The 19,161-nt window shown below is 34.0% G+C and overlaps 1 protein-coding gene across 2 annotated transcripts in view; it reads right to left on the reverse strand.

The window, feature by feature from the left end:
- Positions 1 to 7,280: 7,280 nt before the first annotated feature.
- VWDE (von Willebrand factor D and EGF domains) overlaps positions 7,281 to 19,161 on the reverse strand; it is a 62,761-nt gene continuing 50,880 nt past the window's right edge. For both annotated transcript variants that reach the window (XM_045564027.1, XM_045564025.1), the window contains 8 exons: positions 18,708 to 18,803; positions 18,046 to 18,141; positions 16,691 to 16,786; positions 13,527 to 13,622; positions 13,337 to 13,432; positions 12,479 to 12,574; positions 10,217 to 10,320; positions 7,281 to 7,596 (listed from right to left, as the gene is read on the reverse strand). In XM_045564027.1, coding sequence (XP_045419983.1) covers positions 7,582 to 7,596; positions 10,217 to 10,320; positions 12,479 to 12,574; positions 13,337 to 13,432; positions 13,527 to 13,622; positions 16,691 to 16,786; positions 18,046 to 18,141; positions 18,708 to 18,803 — 695 coding nt within the window. In that variant the 3' untranslated portion in view covers positions 7,281 to 7,581. The remainder of the gene's footprint in view (positions 7,597 to 10,216; positions 10,321 to 12,478; positions 12,575 to 13,336; positions 13,433 to 13,526; positions 13,623 to 16,690; positions 16,787 to 18,045; positions 18,142 to 18,707; positions 18,804 to 19,161) is intronic.

Below are 19,161 nucleotides of genomic sequence, written 5' to 3' on the forward strand. Positions count from 1 at the left end.
GTGCTCTGCCTAACTTCACACTACTCAGAAAAATTTTCATCTCAAACAAATTCAGTTAAGTCACCAAACCTTTGAATGCAGGTAATATCCCTTACAAGCACAATGAGAATTTTTAACTGAACTCAGGCAAGTGGTTATAATTATTGGGGAATTTCCAAGTATCACCAAGACCTCTAGGCTCACAGGAAAAACTGATACCATGTTAATGAAGAAATTTTATTTTTGAAAATTGTCATGTTTACATCAAATATTTAATATGCTCTGTTAGCAAAGTGGCTGGTTTGCTTTTGCGGTGTGTTACCTGGGAACTGAGGATCTAGCACCATCTGCAGGCAAAATAAGCTAATTTCATCTGGCAGTAGAAACAATTTAACAGAAGGTTAAAACTGAGGTTAAGATTGTTTTAACAATGATGGAGAAGGCTGTCCTTACAATAAAAAAACGTGAATGCCTTATAGTTTGTCCTTCCTTTCTTGTATTCTCTCAAAGCATCTGCAGTGGCCATTTAAAGAGTGCTACAGTCTTTGGGTACATGTAAGTCTACCACACCTTGCAGGTGGGCCATTTCTTGGTCAGTGAGGGAGGCACAGAGACTACGACCACAGTACTTTTAAAGATCCACAGGAATATTTTAATTTCTTTTAAAATAAAAAAATAAAATTTTAGATCAGATAAAATATTTTGATATATAATATTAATATATTCATTTTTATATCTAGTTATAAGATATAATTTTAAATATTTTTAAGTGGAGGAAGTGCTCTGTGAAGACAAAAGTGCCTCAGCCCACTAAGGTCATCCTGGTCTTACTCACAGGTTGATTGCTAAAGGCTGAAAACTACACAGGTGTGCCCTGAGGGGTAATCAACTTAACCCTTCCACACTACCTAGAACACAGCTTGGCGCACATTCAGCTCTCAAACTTTAGTCCTTGGATGCCAGCTGCTTTCAGCCATTTTACTCTGGTCCTTACTGATTATATGCCAGAGTTGATTTAAAATTTTTGCTCACTTGTATTATCTTGTTTTTAATGCACTTATTGTTTAATCAGTGCTTTTCAAAGTGTATCAGAGAACAAAAAAATACCAATATATAGTAATCACTGAAAAAATCTAAAACCCAATTAGGAGAGTCTGCCTGCCATCATTTCCCCAGCTGGTTGGACTGATTCATTTTTAGCAACAAAAAATAATAAAACCCATGTGTTGGGCATTTATTATATGACAGTTGTGAGAAATGATTTATAATAATCTCATTTTAAATTTAAAACTACCCTATAATCCTATGAAATAAGTAGTATTTATCTCTATTTAACAAATGAAGGAATTCAAGTGTAGAAGAGGTGAAGCTCTCAGTGCAAGCCCACATAACTGAGATTTGGGATTGAATTAAATCCACGTGCACCTGACTCTTAAAGCCTCAGCCCATTGTAGCCTGCTGCTCCCCTCCCTCCAGTTCTATTTCTACATGGTGCTCTTAGCAGACACCTCTCCAGGTACAAATGCATATTATACAGCTAAAACAAAACAAGCTATTAATTCAGAAATTCTTCTTGGAACATGTTTCTTTCATGATACTTTTGCTCAATAAATAAATTAAAATCTCAACATAATTTTCTTCCATCAACCAATAATATGGATTGAAAAGATAAGTGGAAAGAAATATTCAAGTAAGATCTTTAATAAATTATCAAGTTGTCTTGAGCCATCAAAAGTTCCTGGCTGTTTCTAAAAGCTACGTGATACCATGTAGCTGAAAAAATCATAGGTCTTGGTGTCAGATAGACATGCATTTAAATGTAATCACTGCAGTATGTAAGCGGCAGGATATCTGATAAACAACTGGACTTCTCTAGCCTTTGGTGACTTCATCTGTAAAATGAAATCTTCCTTTCTCTCAACAATTTTGGGATGTCTAAATGCTTAGTATTAGTTAAGACCCCTAGCATTATGCTCAATACATTTTAGTTTTCATTCCTCTAATCAGCCTAATTTAATTTCTTTAATTGATAATCATATAATTGATCTACTTCCAATCAAGAAACACTTCTGATTCTTACAGTGTACTATTGAATGATTTGTGAAAATAAAATGGATGCTGAGTGGAGAGGTCATCACAACTAGCCCTGTGGCAGAAATATTTGCTCACATTAGTTTTATTAATAGTTTACCCACCTTCTTAAATACATTAAAAAAAAAACCCACAAATCAAAAACCTCCCTTGACAACCAAAGTTTGTCTAGAATTACCATGGTTTCTCAAAAATTGGGCCCATTATGGCCTAATTATATACCTCAACTAATTTCAGTATCACAAAGTCAATGTGTGGAAACCATGGCATGCTGAGAACTTTCTGCATTTAGAGCTGTTGGCTGTCCCATTCAGAACATGAACTTCCTCATAGCCTAACATACAGGCAACTCCATCCATCATATGACTGCTGGGCTGATTGACTAGGTTGGTCACTGGCTCAAGTCCATCTAATGCACCCACTACTTTCTGAAATTTTTCTTGCTCAAGACTTTTGAATTAACTGATGTCTTTTCAGTCAATGGGCGGCAGTTAGTGGAACTGAAAGATCATAGCATTGATTTGGTGGCCACATTAAAACCTGAGGAAAATTGATACAGTACAGCAATGGGCAAAGGGAACTAAAGATTTGCAGAGAAGCCAAGAAGAGATGATCTATGCAGCTCCAGAAAGAGAAAAGAACGGGGACTCTAGTCTTGACTCCTTGCGGGTTCCCATTAAAGCCAGCTTCACTTCTTGTCTGAAAACCACTATTTCCATTGAGTTGAATCAAACAAAACCCTCAACTTGATGGCTCCCACCTGGAAGAAGGCAGGCAGTTTCTATTAAAGTGGGACTGGTAGGATAAAGATAGAAAATGAGGAAAACTGAGGGAAGTTTTCTACTCTTCAATGCCACGGATAGGTAGCAATCCAACATATTTGTCTGGAGCAAATTTGTCCAGGCCATTATGAACATGACTGACTGACTACAGGAAAAAGAGTTTCAAGGATCTTGCCCACGGTCTTCAACAACAGGGAAGAGTGTAAGTGTTATGTGATGAGGTCCTTGTGAGGCAAATGGAAAACTGGAGGAAAAAGCCTGACAAGAACTAGTGAACAAAGTCAGTTTTTGCAGCCTGTTTTCTGGGATTAAGGGCTGAGTTCTGTGAAAAATGGAAGTCATCTGGGAATAAGTCTTATTTTTTATGCAACATTAAATATTAGTGATTTCAGCACAACTGTTTTACCACAGTTTACAAATATTTCATCTACTTTATCAGATAAGGAAAATGTGTTCACTAAATATTTTTTTTTCAAATGGTGTCTTGCTATGTTGTCCAGGCTAGAATGAAGTGGCCATTCACCATATTCACAGACATGATCATAGCGCACTACAGGCTCGAACTCCTGGGCTCAAGCAATCCTCCTGCCTCAACCTCCCAAGTAGCTGAGACTACAGATGTGCACCATTACACTCATCTGACTTAACCAATCTTTGAGAACTTTGTCAGATTTTTTTCCCTATAAACAAGAATTTAGTTGATATTTTCAGTATCATTGGCAAACGGTGATTGAGAAAATATCAGCTGCAGTGCTATGCAATATTGATTAATATGTTCGATTAGATTTCCTACTTTGTTTTCTATGAACAAATGGCTATTCCTCTTTTTTGAAAAAGATAGAATCTTATAACACTGCCTATTATTTACTTCTTATTTATAGCTTGTAACATTGTAGACACACAGTACAGTGTTTCTCCTTTGAGATTTTTTTGTATTTTCTGTGTTTTTACCCCTATTTAACATGTTATTTAATACTTAGGCCACTGCATCTCATTTTAGAAGTGACTGGCATGCATATAATAAAGTATAAACAAATTACTAAGTGGCATAAAAAGGTAAAGTATTATATAATCTAATTAATTTAATTATACTTAAACTCTACAACCTAAGTAGTTCAAAAATAATTACGTAATTGTAATGGTGTTTTATAAAATTGACAAAATACATACAATATGTCTATGTTTTCATTACGTGCTTCAAATATCCCCAAAATAGCTCTAACCTGAAATTTTAAATTTTATCATATATGTTGCAATTACGGTAAGTTTTATAATTTGTGAATATAAAAAATAAGATAAATTTATAATTCCATCAAAAAGATTGTGATACTTTAATAGTTTGGAAGAAGGGCTACTAGGAATATTTTAAAGTTCAGAGAAGTACTGTATTTTACATGGAGGGGGTCAAAGAAAGGATAAGAATATTTGATAACTCAAATGTTTCAATTCAATATTAACATGAATGCACACAAAACAGCCAAGCATATTAACTAAGCAAGCTCTATGATCTATGATCAGAATTCTTTTTATAAAAAAGACAAACATTGAAAGCTATACATTTTACAGTACTTTTCCTTAAATTCTTAAAGAGACATTATCTTCAAAGTATTTTTCAAATAGATTGTGAATGAAACATTTTTAAGTTAATTGATGTGAAATATCACCAATAAGGAAAAATTAAATCTCTTCCCCATAAATTTATCAAATTACTTGCTTTTCTAAACTCACATTATAGTCCTAAAACATTACTTTCATTTCCATGAGTCATTAGCTTTCATAAGGAGTGGTTTTATGTAAAATCTGTAAACCATGGCATTTCTTCATCATTAGCATATACAGGTCCATTAAATCTACTACAAATATTAATAGATAGGGTACTGATTAATATTTTAATTGTATCTTGGGATTCTTGGTGTAGATCTAGGAAATATTTATGGAAACTTTAATGTATAGTCCTGCACTGCTTAACAAAGGATATATGTTCTGAGAAATGTGTCCTTAGGCGATTTTGTCATTGTGTGAGCATCATAGAGTGTACTTACACAAACCTAAATGGTACAGCCTACTACACCTAGGCTATATGGTAGAGCCTATTCTCCTAGGCTTGTTACTGTACTGATAGTGTAGGTAATTGTGACACAACAGCATGTATTTGTATATCTAAACATAGAAAGGTACAGTAAAAATGTGCTAATATAATTTTATAGGACCACCATCATATATGCAGTTCATGGTTGACTGAAAACATCATTATGTGGCACATGACTATATTAGTTTATGCATTTCAGAATATATCTCTGAGCAATTACAACTTTTTAACCATAAAAAGTTTATATTGAAAATCAATTTAGTAAGACTGATAAAATCTCTATGCCTTTGTGATACTGTGAAATATATATTTGGTGTTTGTCACATTCCTGACATACAGCTCCTAAAATCCTTTATTGTCTCCAAAGTATAAATGTCTTTTCATATGCTATTGAGTTGACTGATGGCTGGGGGCTCGCAGATAGCTTCAGGATGGGGGCTGTTCATAGGATAGATTAAACCGTGATTAGACGGTTGGGACTTTCAGCCCCCCACCTCCCAACCTCCAGGGAGGGGAGAGGTGCTGAAGGTTATGTTGATCACCAATGGCCAATGATTTAATCAATTTTGCCTATGTCATGAATCCTCTATAAAAGCCTAAAAGACAGAGTTCGGATGAGCTCTCATGTAGTTGAACATGTGGAGGTTCCTGGAGGGTCATGCACCCAGAGAGGGCATGGACGCTCCACATCCCTTCCCCCATACCTCACCCTATGCATCTCTTTATCTGTATCCTGTGTAACACCCTTTATATTAAACCTGTAAATGTAAGGGTGTCCCTGTGTTCTGTGAGCAGCTCTACCAGATTAATGAAACCTGAGAGGAAGGGGTTATGAGAACCTCTATTTATAGCCTGTTGGTTAGAAGCACAGGTAAAAAAAAAAAAAAAAACCTAAGGTTTGTCATTGGCATCTTAAGGGGGGCCAGTCTTGGAGACTCAACCTTTGGGATCTGGTGCCACTGCAGGTAGTGTCAGAATTGAATTTAATTAAAACAACCAGCTGGTGTGCACTGCAGAAATGACTGACTGGTTGTTGGTGGGGAGAAGTCCCCACACACTTGTTGGTGACCAGAGGTCACAGAAGTCTTCTGTGTTGCTTGTTGTGTCATGAGAGTATACTAGAAAGAAACTGAGTTTGTTTTTCTACTCATAAAATTGTATACTGAACAAAGTTGGCAAACAGACTGATATAAAAATGATATCTATTTTCATAGTAAGGCTTTTAATTCCAATTAACATAAAATAATTCATTTTTTATCTAAAATACTCCTATTTTCACAAGAGCTTAAAAATTTAAGTACATACAAGGTCTCAAAGGTTTATTTTGAATTTATATGTCTGAATTTTTGGTAACAAAATAAAACATAGTGAAGCATACTGTGCTCTCTTAAATAATCCCTTAAAACTACCTTTCAGCAAATATGAAAGGATAAATTAAAACTAGTTAATTCTGACACTGACTGTTAATACTTAACAGATCCTTAGCAACTTTAGCAATAATTTTACTCTACCCATGTCTTACTTTACCTGATAGGTTAGATACAGTTTAGGAATATTCAATCTTCCTACTAAAAAGAAAAAATAAGTTTTGTAAACTTATATGATTTCAGACGGGTATGTTCAAATTAAATAAAGTGCTTTTTGAATCCCAAATAAAATGTTTGAGGTGAAATATGAGAGAGTAGGAAAAAGGAAGCGTTGTAACCCTAGGAAACTTGCAATTATCTGCATCTCTGAGACAAATCTTTCAATTATATGTGTATTACCTGTCGACATTACCAAAAATATTCATCATTTCTCCCCCCTTGCCCAGGAATAGTATAGGCCAGAGCAATAGAAAAACTGGTTGGGAAAAACCTACAGAACTAAATATAATGTTTTTATCAGTAAAAAGTAATGGCTTTGATCTCTGGAATATAGTCAAAAGCAGTAAGATGCAGCCCTTTTAGCATGTCTTATGTGAGATCATTGTTGGCCCCAGGACACCACTGCCACTTTTTGATAAGGCTGGAAGCTACATTTTACATTTTTCAGAATCCCCTTCTCTGTGGGGTTCTGGGTAAGAGTTTGCCAATGTGAAGAATTTGCCTGAGAGTTGGAAGATGGAAATGGAGAGGAAGCCATTGTTTTTTCAGAGGTGTTTATAGCTAGATGCTTGGATAGACAAAAGATTCACAGTGGCTTTCCAACAAATTTTCGAGAATAACTCATTTTGCCTCCCTACTCTCATCCAACTATCCTGCGAGCTCCCAATTCCGCATTAAACACTGTATTTCTGGCAGACATCAAGTGGCTTCTATTGTGCTGACTGACTCTTGGTGATGAAGACATAGTCACAGTTAGGATAGAGAAAATATTCAGTTTATTAAATATTGTGAATGGCTGGAATATCAGATACATCATCTCAATAGGTAAATAGCAAACATCTCAAAATCAAATTTAGATTACCTAGATTTCTTCTTTGTTCTTCTGTAACAATGACAGCACTAAGATCATTATATCTTTTATTAGTTTATTTGGTCTTTAAAACATTTTTTTAAATGATGTTCAAATAAACTTCCAGAGATATCTTCAACGTTTTCTGAATAAAAAGTTTCAGTTGTTAAGATATAGGCTTGTGATTCATATCCTTGATGTTACTCAATGGCGTTTTATCTATGGTAGAACAGGGAAATCAAGTTTCAATAAATAGTAGAAAGTCCTTTAACCCTTACTCATTATTTGCTGCCTCTTTCCCTCTGACATAAAGTGTTTTGGTTTTGTTTGCCACAAGACTCAGCACTGTTTTCATAATATCTAACCAAGATCATATTTAAAGGTCAAAGCAGTTAGGACCCAAATGGAGCTTGCATGGTATGTGACCCCATCTTGGCAAAGGGTTATTTTTAAGAAACATCCAAGCCCAATAAAACCAATTAATTTTTTCTTCAGGAAAAGACCACTGATGTTCACAACGCATCACAACATTTCTCTCATCTCTTTCCCCATCACTTTCCTTCTCCTTTTCTCTCTATTCCTCCATTCAATGTGATAATCATAAATTCTTGCCTATTGCTTACTGCGTGCCAGGCGCTATTCTAGATATTTCACATGTATTAACAAATTTAAACCTTACAGTAACCATATGCTTAGGTGCTACTATTAGCACCATATTACAGATGAGGAAACTGAGGCTCAGAGGGGTTAAATAATTTGCCCAAGGACACACAGCCAGCAAGTGGCAGGGTCAATGGTAAGTGCACCCAACAGCTAGCAGAAGGCTATGATGCTTCTCAAAGACTTTTATCAACCAGACCACTTTTAGCACCTCTTTCTTCCCTTGCTCATTTTCCCCTTTCTCTGTGTCTTTTGTCTCTAGCCAGTAATTCTCTGCCTTTTCCATTGAAATTCTAGCAATCCAATCAGAATCCTCCATTTCTTTTTTTTTTTTTTACCCACTACACCTCAAGAAGAAGATGAAGAAAAGCCAGGAGATGATTATCCGGCCTGAACTCTCCTTTGAGGAAGGAGGGGGAGAGGGGAACAAGGGAAGGTCTTAGAGAAGGTTCTGTGAATACCCATGGTTATTAAAGTTATTAAAAGTAAGCCGTGGTTACTTTTTTTCCTGCTAAAGAGAAATTTCTTTTGTATTCTGTGTTTAGGAGTCAAAGAAATGTCAAAAACAAGTAAAAACTGTGGCACCAGTGATCAACAGAATACAGTCTGAGTGAGAACTGAAGTTAAGAACTTGGGAGAGCAGGTTAAAGTATAGCAGCACGTGTGGTCCCCGAGCCAGTCTCTTTCCCCCTTTTCCTTCCTGACTTTCTGTTCTTTTTTTCCTTAGTGTGATTCTAGATGCAGTCTCAGAAACAACATTTATGGGAATGAAGCTGGTCTGCTATTGATCATGTAAGGAAGGATTCAGATGGCAAATAAACATGTAAAAGTAGAATATAGAGAAGGAACCTAGTTTAATAGAAAGTGGAGTTGAAAAGCTTTGGAGGTCATAGGGTTTTCTGTGCCATAAAAATCTCAAAAAAAATTAAATAAAATAATATACCCTTAGGGTACCTTCAAACCCAGGGAAACTCAAGCTTTTATTTTTATTTTTCTCAAAAATATCTAATCAAATAAGTACTCAATAAATTTTGCTTTCCAGTTTTCAAACCATAGCCCTATTATGATCATGTTATGTTTATAATGGGGCCCATATCCTTCCAGGATGACACCAGTGTTAGGAGAAAAATGTGCACACATCCACTTTGCCTCTAAGCCAGACTGACCCGTATTAAGCTTCAAGAAGAAAATTTCTTATCATTTTTCAAATTATAGTACTCCAGCATACTTTGACATTCATGGCCTTTAGGTCTTCTGAAGTGTCAAATAGCATGTAATTACTTTTTATATTAAAGCTCCTGCAGATTAACTTTAAGAAACATTTAAGAGGTCTGCTGCATTTTGTATGTGTATATGCATATGTCACCGTTAGAGCTACCCTGGTATGTGTAGGAATTAGGACTGAAAAAATATCTGGACTGTTGGTATTTGGAAATTTAAGATTAGAGACCAAACAAAATGCAGTTTAATCTTATATGCAGAAATATGATCATCAAAACTTTTTAAATAGATTATATCTATTTATTGGCCTTAACAAGTGTGGGACAGTTTCAGAAACTCCAAGAAAGCTTCTATTCTTCCTTTGGTTCCCTGATTTCTGAATTACAAATAAATCCTAATTCTAAAGATGTCAAGAGTTTTGTATTGTCTTCCAGGGAGCAGACTTTAATAGAGAGCAATTGAAGAGAAAGAATTCATTTTGGGAAAATGAATGAGAATAGACAAGGCTTTAGTGGTATATGGCCCACTGAAAACGTTGAGGGCCACCCCTCGAGTCAATAAAGTAGTGATTCAGTTATTTAAAATTGGTGAATTTTTTGAGAGATGAGGATAGTCTTTGGGCCAAAATATAAATTAGTGATGTCTTAAACCCATATTGTGGAATATTTGCTGTCTCACCTCCTGTGTCATAAAATATTGCATCACACTGGACAGTTGTATCTATACACCAAAATTCCTTAAGTGTACATCAAAATTTTATATAATAAGATAATTCTATAATATTAAGTAGCACTAAAATGGTATTATTTTTAGTTTTAGAGGTAAACAATGAATGCTGATATGTTTTTTATTTTGGAAACAAAAGAAAATAGAACATTAAAAAAAGTCAATTACTAAGTCCCAGAGATATGCAGATGTTAATATCTAGTATTTATTTTCTCTTTAAAATTTAAAATACCTGTATTTTCTTTTCACATTTGGCTCCAGTATATTCAGTGCGGCAAGAACACACATTGGGAAATACACATCGGCCTCCGTAAAGACACTTTTGTTTGCAGATTGCTGCAATACACAAATTTTTACAATGACTGTCTTTTGACACAGAATGCTTGTGCCATATTCTGTTCCAGTGGTCTGAAGCTATCTGGTGATTGGATATTAATGTAGTCAGAAGAATAACCATCTGTGGATAGATATAATCTATGCGCTCCCATCTTTCAGAACACATACACATCAAAAAAACGAAGCACCCAAAACCCAAACAACACATTTTACAATTCTATAAAAATATTATTAAAGGAAACAAAAATTTCATTGGCTATCTTTTAAAGTACTTGAAGTATATCTTATTTTTTTGAGAGAAGTTCAAATCTGTAACAGAAGATAGTGTTTATAAAGAAAAGTTGACATTTTTTGTACTATAATTCCATTGGAAGTTTAATATCAAACAACTCTATTGGAAACTTTTTAAAGATATTCCCGTTGTCTTTACTAGAAATTTCTTCCTTGAAATCTCTCTTAAGGCAATTAAACAATACCTATATCTATCTCAATATCTATCTATTTATTATCTATCATTTACCTATAGAGAGAAAATACTTATAATACTTAATAATTAGTAGATAACTAAAGTGCTCAACATACAGGGAGAGGTCAAGGGAATTATAGTATTTACATTAGAATTATGTTTTTAAGGGACATGTAAATGCTTTTAAGTAATATTGAGTGAAAATGAGCATATTATAAAATTATATGTTAATATAATACAATTATTTTTAATTGGCAAGGTATTGCTTCAATATTCATATTGAAAGCTTACACAATTCAAGATTAATATGGTTTTGATATAAATAAAACACTGACAGGGTATGTTTTCATTAGGGCTGTTATATACAGTTGGGCAGGCTGTGTGATGCACAAGGGCTCCACAGCTAAAGAAGCACCATTTACATCAAAGATATCATAGATTTGAATATTTATTTCCAGCAGATGGCAGTAACGCATCTTGTTTAAAAAAAAAAATCATCATTATATTGACAATTTCTCTATAGATAGTTGGAAATAAAGCATTTTGAAGAAGGGTAATTTTTTTTCCAATTCACATAAAAGTGCTGTAGAGTGCAAAACAGGGCACACAGCTTCAGACACTCTCAATCTACAATCATTGGGGCATATTTTCACATTAATGTGCTTTTAACATCTTCTCATCATTCTCTCTCATGGTCCACATAGACCTCACTCCAGAATGAGCAGCCCAAGTTGAGGTTGCTAGCCCTATTTTCCTACCATTTTATCACATATAACTTCCAATCAGAATTACCAAGGAGCACACTTTTCTTGTGTAAATACTGGCACTTAATAATACTTTGATATATTTTTCTAGGATAAAAGATGTATAAATTATAATTATAAATTACTAATAAAATAAGGTCTAAGTGTCACAAAAATTATATGCAAAATTTCTGATGAATCAAAACAACAGTTTGGTTCATGAGACACTGAAATGCAGGACACTTATTTCTAGTAAAAATGAATGCTCATAATATAACTGTGTAACTTCAGTGTACAATACACTGGGTCACTAGATTTGCAATTATATAATTAATCATCATTGAAAATATTTTGAGGGGATTTCTAATTTTTTCCTGTTAGGTTGATTTTTGTTATTTTAACATGTCACTTCAATTTTTCATTAAAATTTCAAAATTGGATAAAATTTGCTCTTCCTCTATACCCCAAAAGTTCATCTACATAGAAATTTATGTCTAAAACTGGATGGAAATATACTAAAATATTAAAAAAGCAACAGAATTTAATTCTGGATGGTGAAATTTGGAGTAATTAATTTTTTTACACTTTTCCATATTTCCTAAGACTTTCCATGAAAAATATGTATTTATCTTATAATAGGAAATACTATTTAAACTTCTGTATGTTAAAATTTTCTTTGGCCCACCTGAGGGAACTTTACTGGTAACCCACAGACTATAATTTGACAGTATCTATGCCCCACAAAATATTAATATATTATACCATACTTTCTTCTTTTAGATGGATATAAAATTGACTAAGCTTTCTTTTTATTTCTAAAACCAATTTTTAAAGGATTACCATGCTAGAATTTTTTTTTCCTTATGGATTTCTCCTAAAGCTATACTTTTCTTATTGTAAGAGACTCAGATTCAGAACAGATAATAGGAAAGAAATCCTGCAGGCTTACGTATTTGACACTGCACTCCTTCCCAGCCAGAAGGACAAAGGCATATGTTGGGAGCAATGCATTCACCATCATTCTTACATTTCTGAAAGCAGACAGCTGGCAACAGAAATATAAACATGTTAAAACTTTTAGTTACCAGTCAAATCCTATCATAAACCACAAAAATTTTCATTAAGGAAAAAAAAAATGAAATAGCTAAAAGTTAGTGATTAAAGGATATTTTCCCTTAACATTTTATGAAGAACATTTTCTAACATTTCTACATATTCTTGCCAAATGTGCTTTTAAAGTTTACACAGTGTCCCATTGTTTGATTTAACTTTTCCCCAGTTGTTGGACATTTACTTTGCTTCTCATTTTTCACTTTGATCAAAATACTACAATAGCTACTAATTTTAAATAATTTATAGAAAGGAAACAGAATGAAACATTTGAATGATGACAGCCACCATCTTCTCAAAAATTAACCTGATTGAAAGGCACAGCATCCCATCTTGGAAAGGTCTGCACTGCTTGGTTTGAGATGGGGCCAAGGAATCAGTACTTTTTAAAAATCTTCCCCTGATCCCTACTTCAAATTAGGGTACTTAAGAACTTGTCATTTATCCTGGCAAGTGTAGTAGAAAAACTAAAAAATCTAATGTATCCTCTTCTGCTAACCTGAAAGAATGAGTTCAGAGGACTTTGCCTTTTAGTGTTTCACTTTCAAAAAGATATCTCCTAAAGAAGAAGTAATTAAGCAAAAATAAAAAACAAACATGCAAGCAAAACCGAGAAAAATGCTCTTTTAAATTCTGCTTTATGTTCCCATGAAGGATGAAAGCTTTAGCATTTTATTAATAAGAGTATTCCTCTTACGTGTGTTGCATTGTCTCCCACTCCAACCAGAAGGACAAGAGCAAATGTTTGGTCCCACACATTTTCCTCCATTTATGCACATAGGATCACAGATGCCTTAAGGTAAAAATATGAAAGATCAGCCCTTAAACAGCACTGGTTTTGTGTCTGCTTTACCTGTAGTTGGCAAATGCATTTAGTGGTATCTTACTTTTTTGGCATCTCCTGCCAGTGTATCCTTCACGACAGACGCACACATTATTTCTCATGCAGTGGCCACCATTCTTACAGGGAGGGTGACAGAAAGCTAAAAGAACACATGGCAGCAATCTGTGAATATCACATATTCAATTATTACATACTATACATTGCATCATGTGCTCGTTATTTATGGGGACTTACGGCAGAGGAATGCGCTATTTAAATAAAAGATCACTACTGTAAGTAATTTAAAACTGTCCTTTCCAAATCATAAAATACAATGCTCATAGCTATAAGCTGCTAGTGGGTTAGCACAATTTGAAATGTATTGGTGAAGTGTTCATAACAAATTGAGTCTTTCGTCCTATAGTGGATAGATTAGGAACCTTAACTTACGTTTCACCATACAATGAAGCGTGAAATGATCTGGACAAAACCAAGAAAATAAATCAAACCTTAGCTCAAAAGAAGAATGTACCTGTTCTTGTGGAAATTAGAAAAATTTCATCAATGTGTCATAAGATATTTAAAAAATATTTTTAAATTTTGAGTGCCTACTGAGGTCATGAAGGCAGAGCTTCATATGTGCCTTATTCCTGTGAATGCCTGGTAAAAATCTTTTTAACAATAAACCCTTGGCTTTGTTAGGAATACTTGTTAGATAATTTCAAACATACTTTAATAGTATCTTCTATACATATGATTCTGTTCCATGAAATTCAGAGGTTAGTATTATTTTTTATGAGAGGGTTATTTCTTATTTCATGCTTCTTCCAGATATGGAAATTAAATGCAGTTTTTAAACAATGATACACAGGCAAACGTGTCTGGAAATTTTTTAATTTAATTTCTCCCTAAATGATAATGAAATGGATTTTAGTCTACATTTTAAAAATCATTTCAAATTAACTGGTTTTGGTAACAGGGCTGCTGTAGATTGATTCCCAGTTTGAATTAGATTCATCTTTAATGGCTGCTTTTTATAGTTCCTAACACTGTAAGAAAAATTCCACTGATTTCAAATGGAATTCTAAATGGAAATAATGTAGCATTTTAAGTGTAAAAACAATATAACTGAATGCTCTTAGCAAATGCATAGTTTCCACTATTTTAGGCTAAGCCTTTTCTGGTTCATGCTTGAGTCTACCATTCTTTCTCTGGCATTTTATTGGTACTTTTTATTAGTGAAGAAATGCCCTTACATTTTCTGTTCCTTATCCTTTATAAATATAAGATTATTTCTATTTATTAAGAAAAATGTATTCTTTCCACTACAAAACACCATAGGAAATGCCTATGATTCGAAATTTAAAACTAAAAAAAATCCTACAAATTGTTTATGAAATTGTCAGTTAATAATCAACCATGAAGACTTGAGTGTAGAGATAAATACTACATTTTTACAACAAAGCGCATATAATTAAAATGATATATACAAGGCTTGGCTCTGTCCACCTATAATTCCTTCCTACGTTAGGAAGAGGAGGTTTATGAAAAAATCCATAATCCACATATATTTATGAAATTCTATAGACCTCTGATAGCTCTCCCACCAAACCCCAAAATTACCCAAGTAATTGGGGCTCAACTTCTGTGTGGAATTTAAGAGGTTAAGGAAACTGGAAGGTATATTTGAACATCTCTTCAGCCATACATTTTTTTGTGATGTTACTAGCTCCATTTCTGTCTTCTTCACTTGAAATTCTACAGCACACACAGTACATGTTCCTAATATTTACTTTAAACCATATGCCTAATTTTATTCAATCACTTTCTATATGTGTGCCATCTTCCCTTCCTACCATTTGAGCTACCAAGGGGATATGATCTAATAAGAATTACACCTCACAGCAACTATCTAGATCATACTCGAAAGCCAAGAAGTCTGACACCTGGAGACTTTAAGTAAATTTTCAAAGCCCATGCCAGCTGGGAAGTTGTAGCGCCTAGCTAATTCCAAAACCTACTCTCTTTCTATCACAATAACATGTTTAACATGTTTCCTGAGCTCTTAAAACATGACATATGTTCAATAAATAATTTTTAGTTCAAGTCAATAATTTACAGATTCCCTCGTTTATCCAGTTACCCAGTTGGCATATATATATTTATTTTTTTCAGGGAAGAATTTTTCTTACTATATCTCACATCTACTGTAACTAGCATATCAAAGGTAACCTTTTCATTTCCCTCCTTATGTTCTCCACTCATAACAACACCTATACCTCTTCAGCTTCAGTTTAGCCATAATCTTCTAGGTTCAAGATTTGTCTTAACTTAGTTTTTACTTCTTTCCATTTTGAAAACTGCTCCCTCAAAGGAAGTCTGAATTAGAGGAATTCATTCCCTATGCCGATACAGCCTGTGTTAGGATGATTTCTTCTCTGCTTCAGGTTCATCCTAAGAATTCTAGCCAACATCCAAATAAGAGAAATAGAATTGCAAATCAGTGTATCATGCCAAGGAAAATATGAATTTTAGGAATTAAATTATCTGACATGTTCTACACTAAAAATCTACCCTACATTTTGTATAAACTAAAAAAAATGAAGATGCAGAAAATGCACTTTGAATTTTATTTATTGGCATTAATTTATACCTATACTCCCATCCTCAAGATATTCCCATTATTCTGAAAAAAACCTGTAACATTAACTATATGAAGAAAGGTGTTAAAATAACGGGCCATGAAGGGGGAAAATGATGCATCTTTATGTCCCCATATCGTCTCTCATAGTGCTGTGCATAGGTGACTCTTCATAAATATTAAATGACACTAAAGTGAAGAGAGATCATGGGATAGTATTGGACAGTAGATTCACCATAAATGTAACATTTTTACTTTGGAGCAAAAAAAAAAAAAGACACCATTTCATTACAATAGACTGTAAGAGAATTTTGTTTATTTTTTTCATACCTCAATCCTACAAAACTGCCCAGATAAGCACCAAGGTTATGAGCCTAATGTATATTGAATAAATATAACCACTTACATAATAACTCTGATATATTTGTATGAACTGGTCATTTGATGGGCATATATGCAATATCACAAGAATTGAGGAAAAAATAAATAGCATCTTCCCCTTTGAAACTTGTCTCATGTTTACTCAGAGCTCACTTGGTGTTTAACTTTGGATTTGCCCTTTTTACTCACAAAGGAAGAATAATTACCATTCTGACATTGTGCACCAAAGAATCCATTTGGACAGAGGCAAATGTTTGGCTTATTGCAGGAACCACCATTGAGGCAAACGGGGTCACACAAAGCTTATGAACAGCAGGAGGAAAAGAGACCATAAAAGTTTTATTATTTAAAAAATGAAAGCTGCACAGACATACAAAATGGCACATAATGAAATATTTTATTTTTACTGCAAGTAAAACCCATAACGTATAATTAATTAGACTTTGCCAAACATAAGAGGAATGAAATAACTGCATAATTGCTTTGAAAGTGTGTTCATTAAGTTTACAAATAATACTAAGCTGAGAGTGTGGAGGCTATGATTAGAATTCAGGATGCCTTCAGTAAGCCGAAAGAAATGATTACAAATTAAGAGAAGACAATTCAACAGTGCTAACAGGATGGTTTGTAATCTGCTCAACTATATGTGTTCATGCCTTTATCACACCTCTTTATCTCCTTCCCAATTAAAATAGGAACAGTGCCCTCAAGTCCTAGCACACCCAAAAACATTCTTTGTTCTTGTTCCTTTACCTTTGTTTTGCTTTGAAAGCTACTCCCAATTCCATTTTTTTACCTTAGATTTTACCCATTCACCCAGGTGTACTACCAATCCTGTGTTCTTCCCAACTCCACTTGCCAGAATTAATTTCTATCCTCTCTGCTTCTGAGAAACTGTGCTTCAATTACATTACTTATCATAGCCCATTTTGTATTATCCTCTTTTTTTTAATAATTATATCCCATGTCCCCATTATTAACAATATGCTATTTAAAACTGGGGCAAAAATCAAACTGATCTTTGTTTCTCTCTGCATCATGCTCTACACATAGTTAACAAGCTATAAACGTTGAATTAAATTTTCATTGAGAAAAGTCATTATATCATAATGGATTAGATTAAACAGATAATTGCAAACATTCCTGCCAAAGAAGCAAGCCTGATACTGTGATAAATTACTGGAATAACATGATAGGTGTCCACTTAACTCACAATTGCTTAGAAATAGAATCTCTGTCTGTGTTGTGATCAAAAACTTAAAACTAAACCTAAAAGACACAACACAGATATTTTTCTCTCCACCATAAGATAGGTGGATGAGGAAAACATAAAGGCACACACAAAAAAGTATCAGATAGGGTAACAGTAAAGCTCTAAGATATTGTATGACCCAATATAAAAAGAAAAAGAATGAAGATAGTTTTAAGTTGTCTGAAATAACAACTTCTTACCTGTCTTGTTTCATCAGTTTTATGTTTCTTAGGTGCAAGTATTGAAGACATTGGCACATTTTAAATTTCCTTTAATTGACATGTTCATTGAAAATATTTCTGATTTTACCTGTACCACAGGTGGGTCCGTACCAGCCAGGCTTGCACTGGCAAACATCAGGTGTAAGACATGCACCTCCATTTTCACAGTGCCTGTTACAAACCACTATCGTAAGATAAACATAAAAGAAAAGTAAATTAGGCTGGAATGGTCATATTGTTCGCTATTACTTAGCTAGCTCATAACTGCCAATAACATCTGCTAATGATTAAGATCAGAGAGAAAAATAAAACATAATTTATACTTTGGCTTTAAGTGCTCCTTGATCACATTCAATTATTTTTTGGCTAATAGAAACAGGGAAAGTAGAAAACCATTGAGCTGAGTGGTAAACAAGATTTGGCTATTTGGGAAAATTATTAGTTACTGATAAAAGCAATCATAGACATAAATGAGCAATTTATATGCAATTTAGCAAATTTGAATTCCTATTATCTCAAAGAAAGTTCATGGATAGTGTCAAGGAAATAGTTACTTCAGGGAACAAACTTCTTTATGTTAGTGCTGGCCACGGTGGCTGTTCCCAGTGCTATGCAAGATGGTACCATTATCATGTATCATGAATGTGTGTTCTTTACTTAGGGTTTGGGTTCTTTGCATATAGCATCAAAGCCATTGACTATTCAAAGGAGCAATTTCATTATTTCAGACTGCAGGAGACCTTTGCTTACTTGTTTCACATCTTGGTCCTATAAAACCATAAGGACAGGTGCAGAGATTGCCAGCCAAGCACGTGCCACCATGTTGACAAGGTGGGTTACAATGTTCTGCAGACACAGATTATGTTATTAAATCAGCTCTTAATTTAAAAAACGTCAGTTTATATTTATGAAGCACAGACACAACAAAACCCTGTTCTAAGAGCAATTTATAATGAACTCAGTTCTCTTTTACTATGAAATTTAGTTCTGTGGGATAGATTATATGAATTCACATTCTGAAAACACTCATAAATCATCAGCATGTTTGGTTTGTAAGACTTTTGGTTAACTGGAACAAAATATATGACCTTAGGCTTCTACTGAAAAGTGAGACTTGAACATATATATTCCTGGCCTATAAATAGAATATTTCTATATTTGTATAGTTATTTTCATATGCAATTGATATTGAATTCTTCTGTTA

This window comes from Lemur catta, chromosome 11, assembly GCF_020740605.2.
Source record: "Lemur catta isolate mLemCat1 chromosome 11, mLemCat1.pri, whole genome shotgun sequence".
In the NCBI taxonomy this organism is placed as follows: domain Eukaryota; kingdom Metazoa; phylum Chordata; class Mammalia; order Primates; family Lemuridae; genus Lemur; species Lemur catta.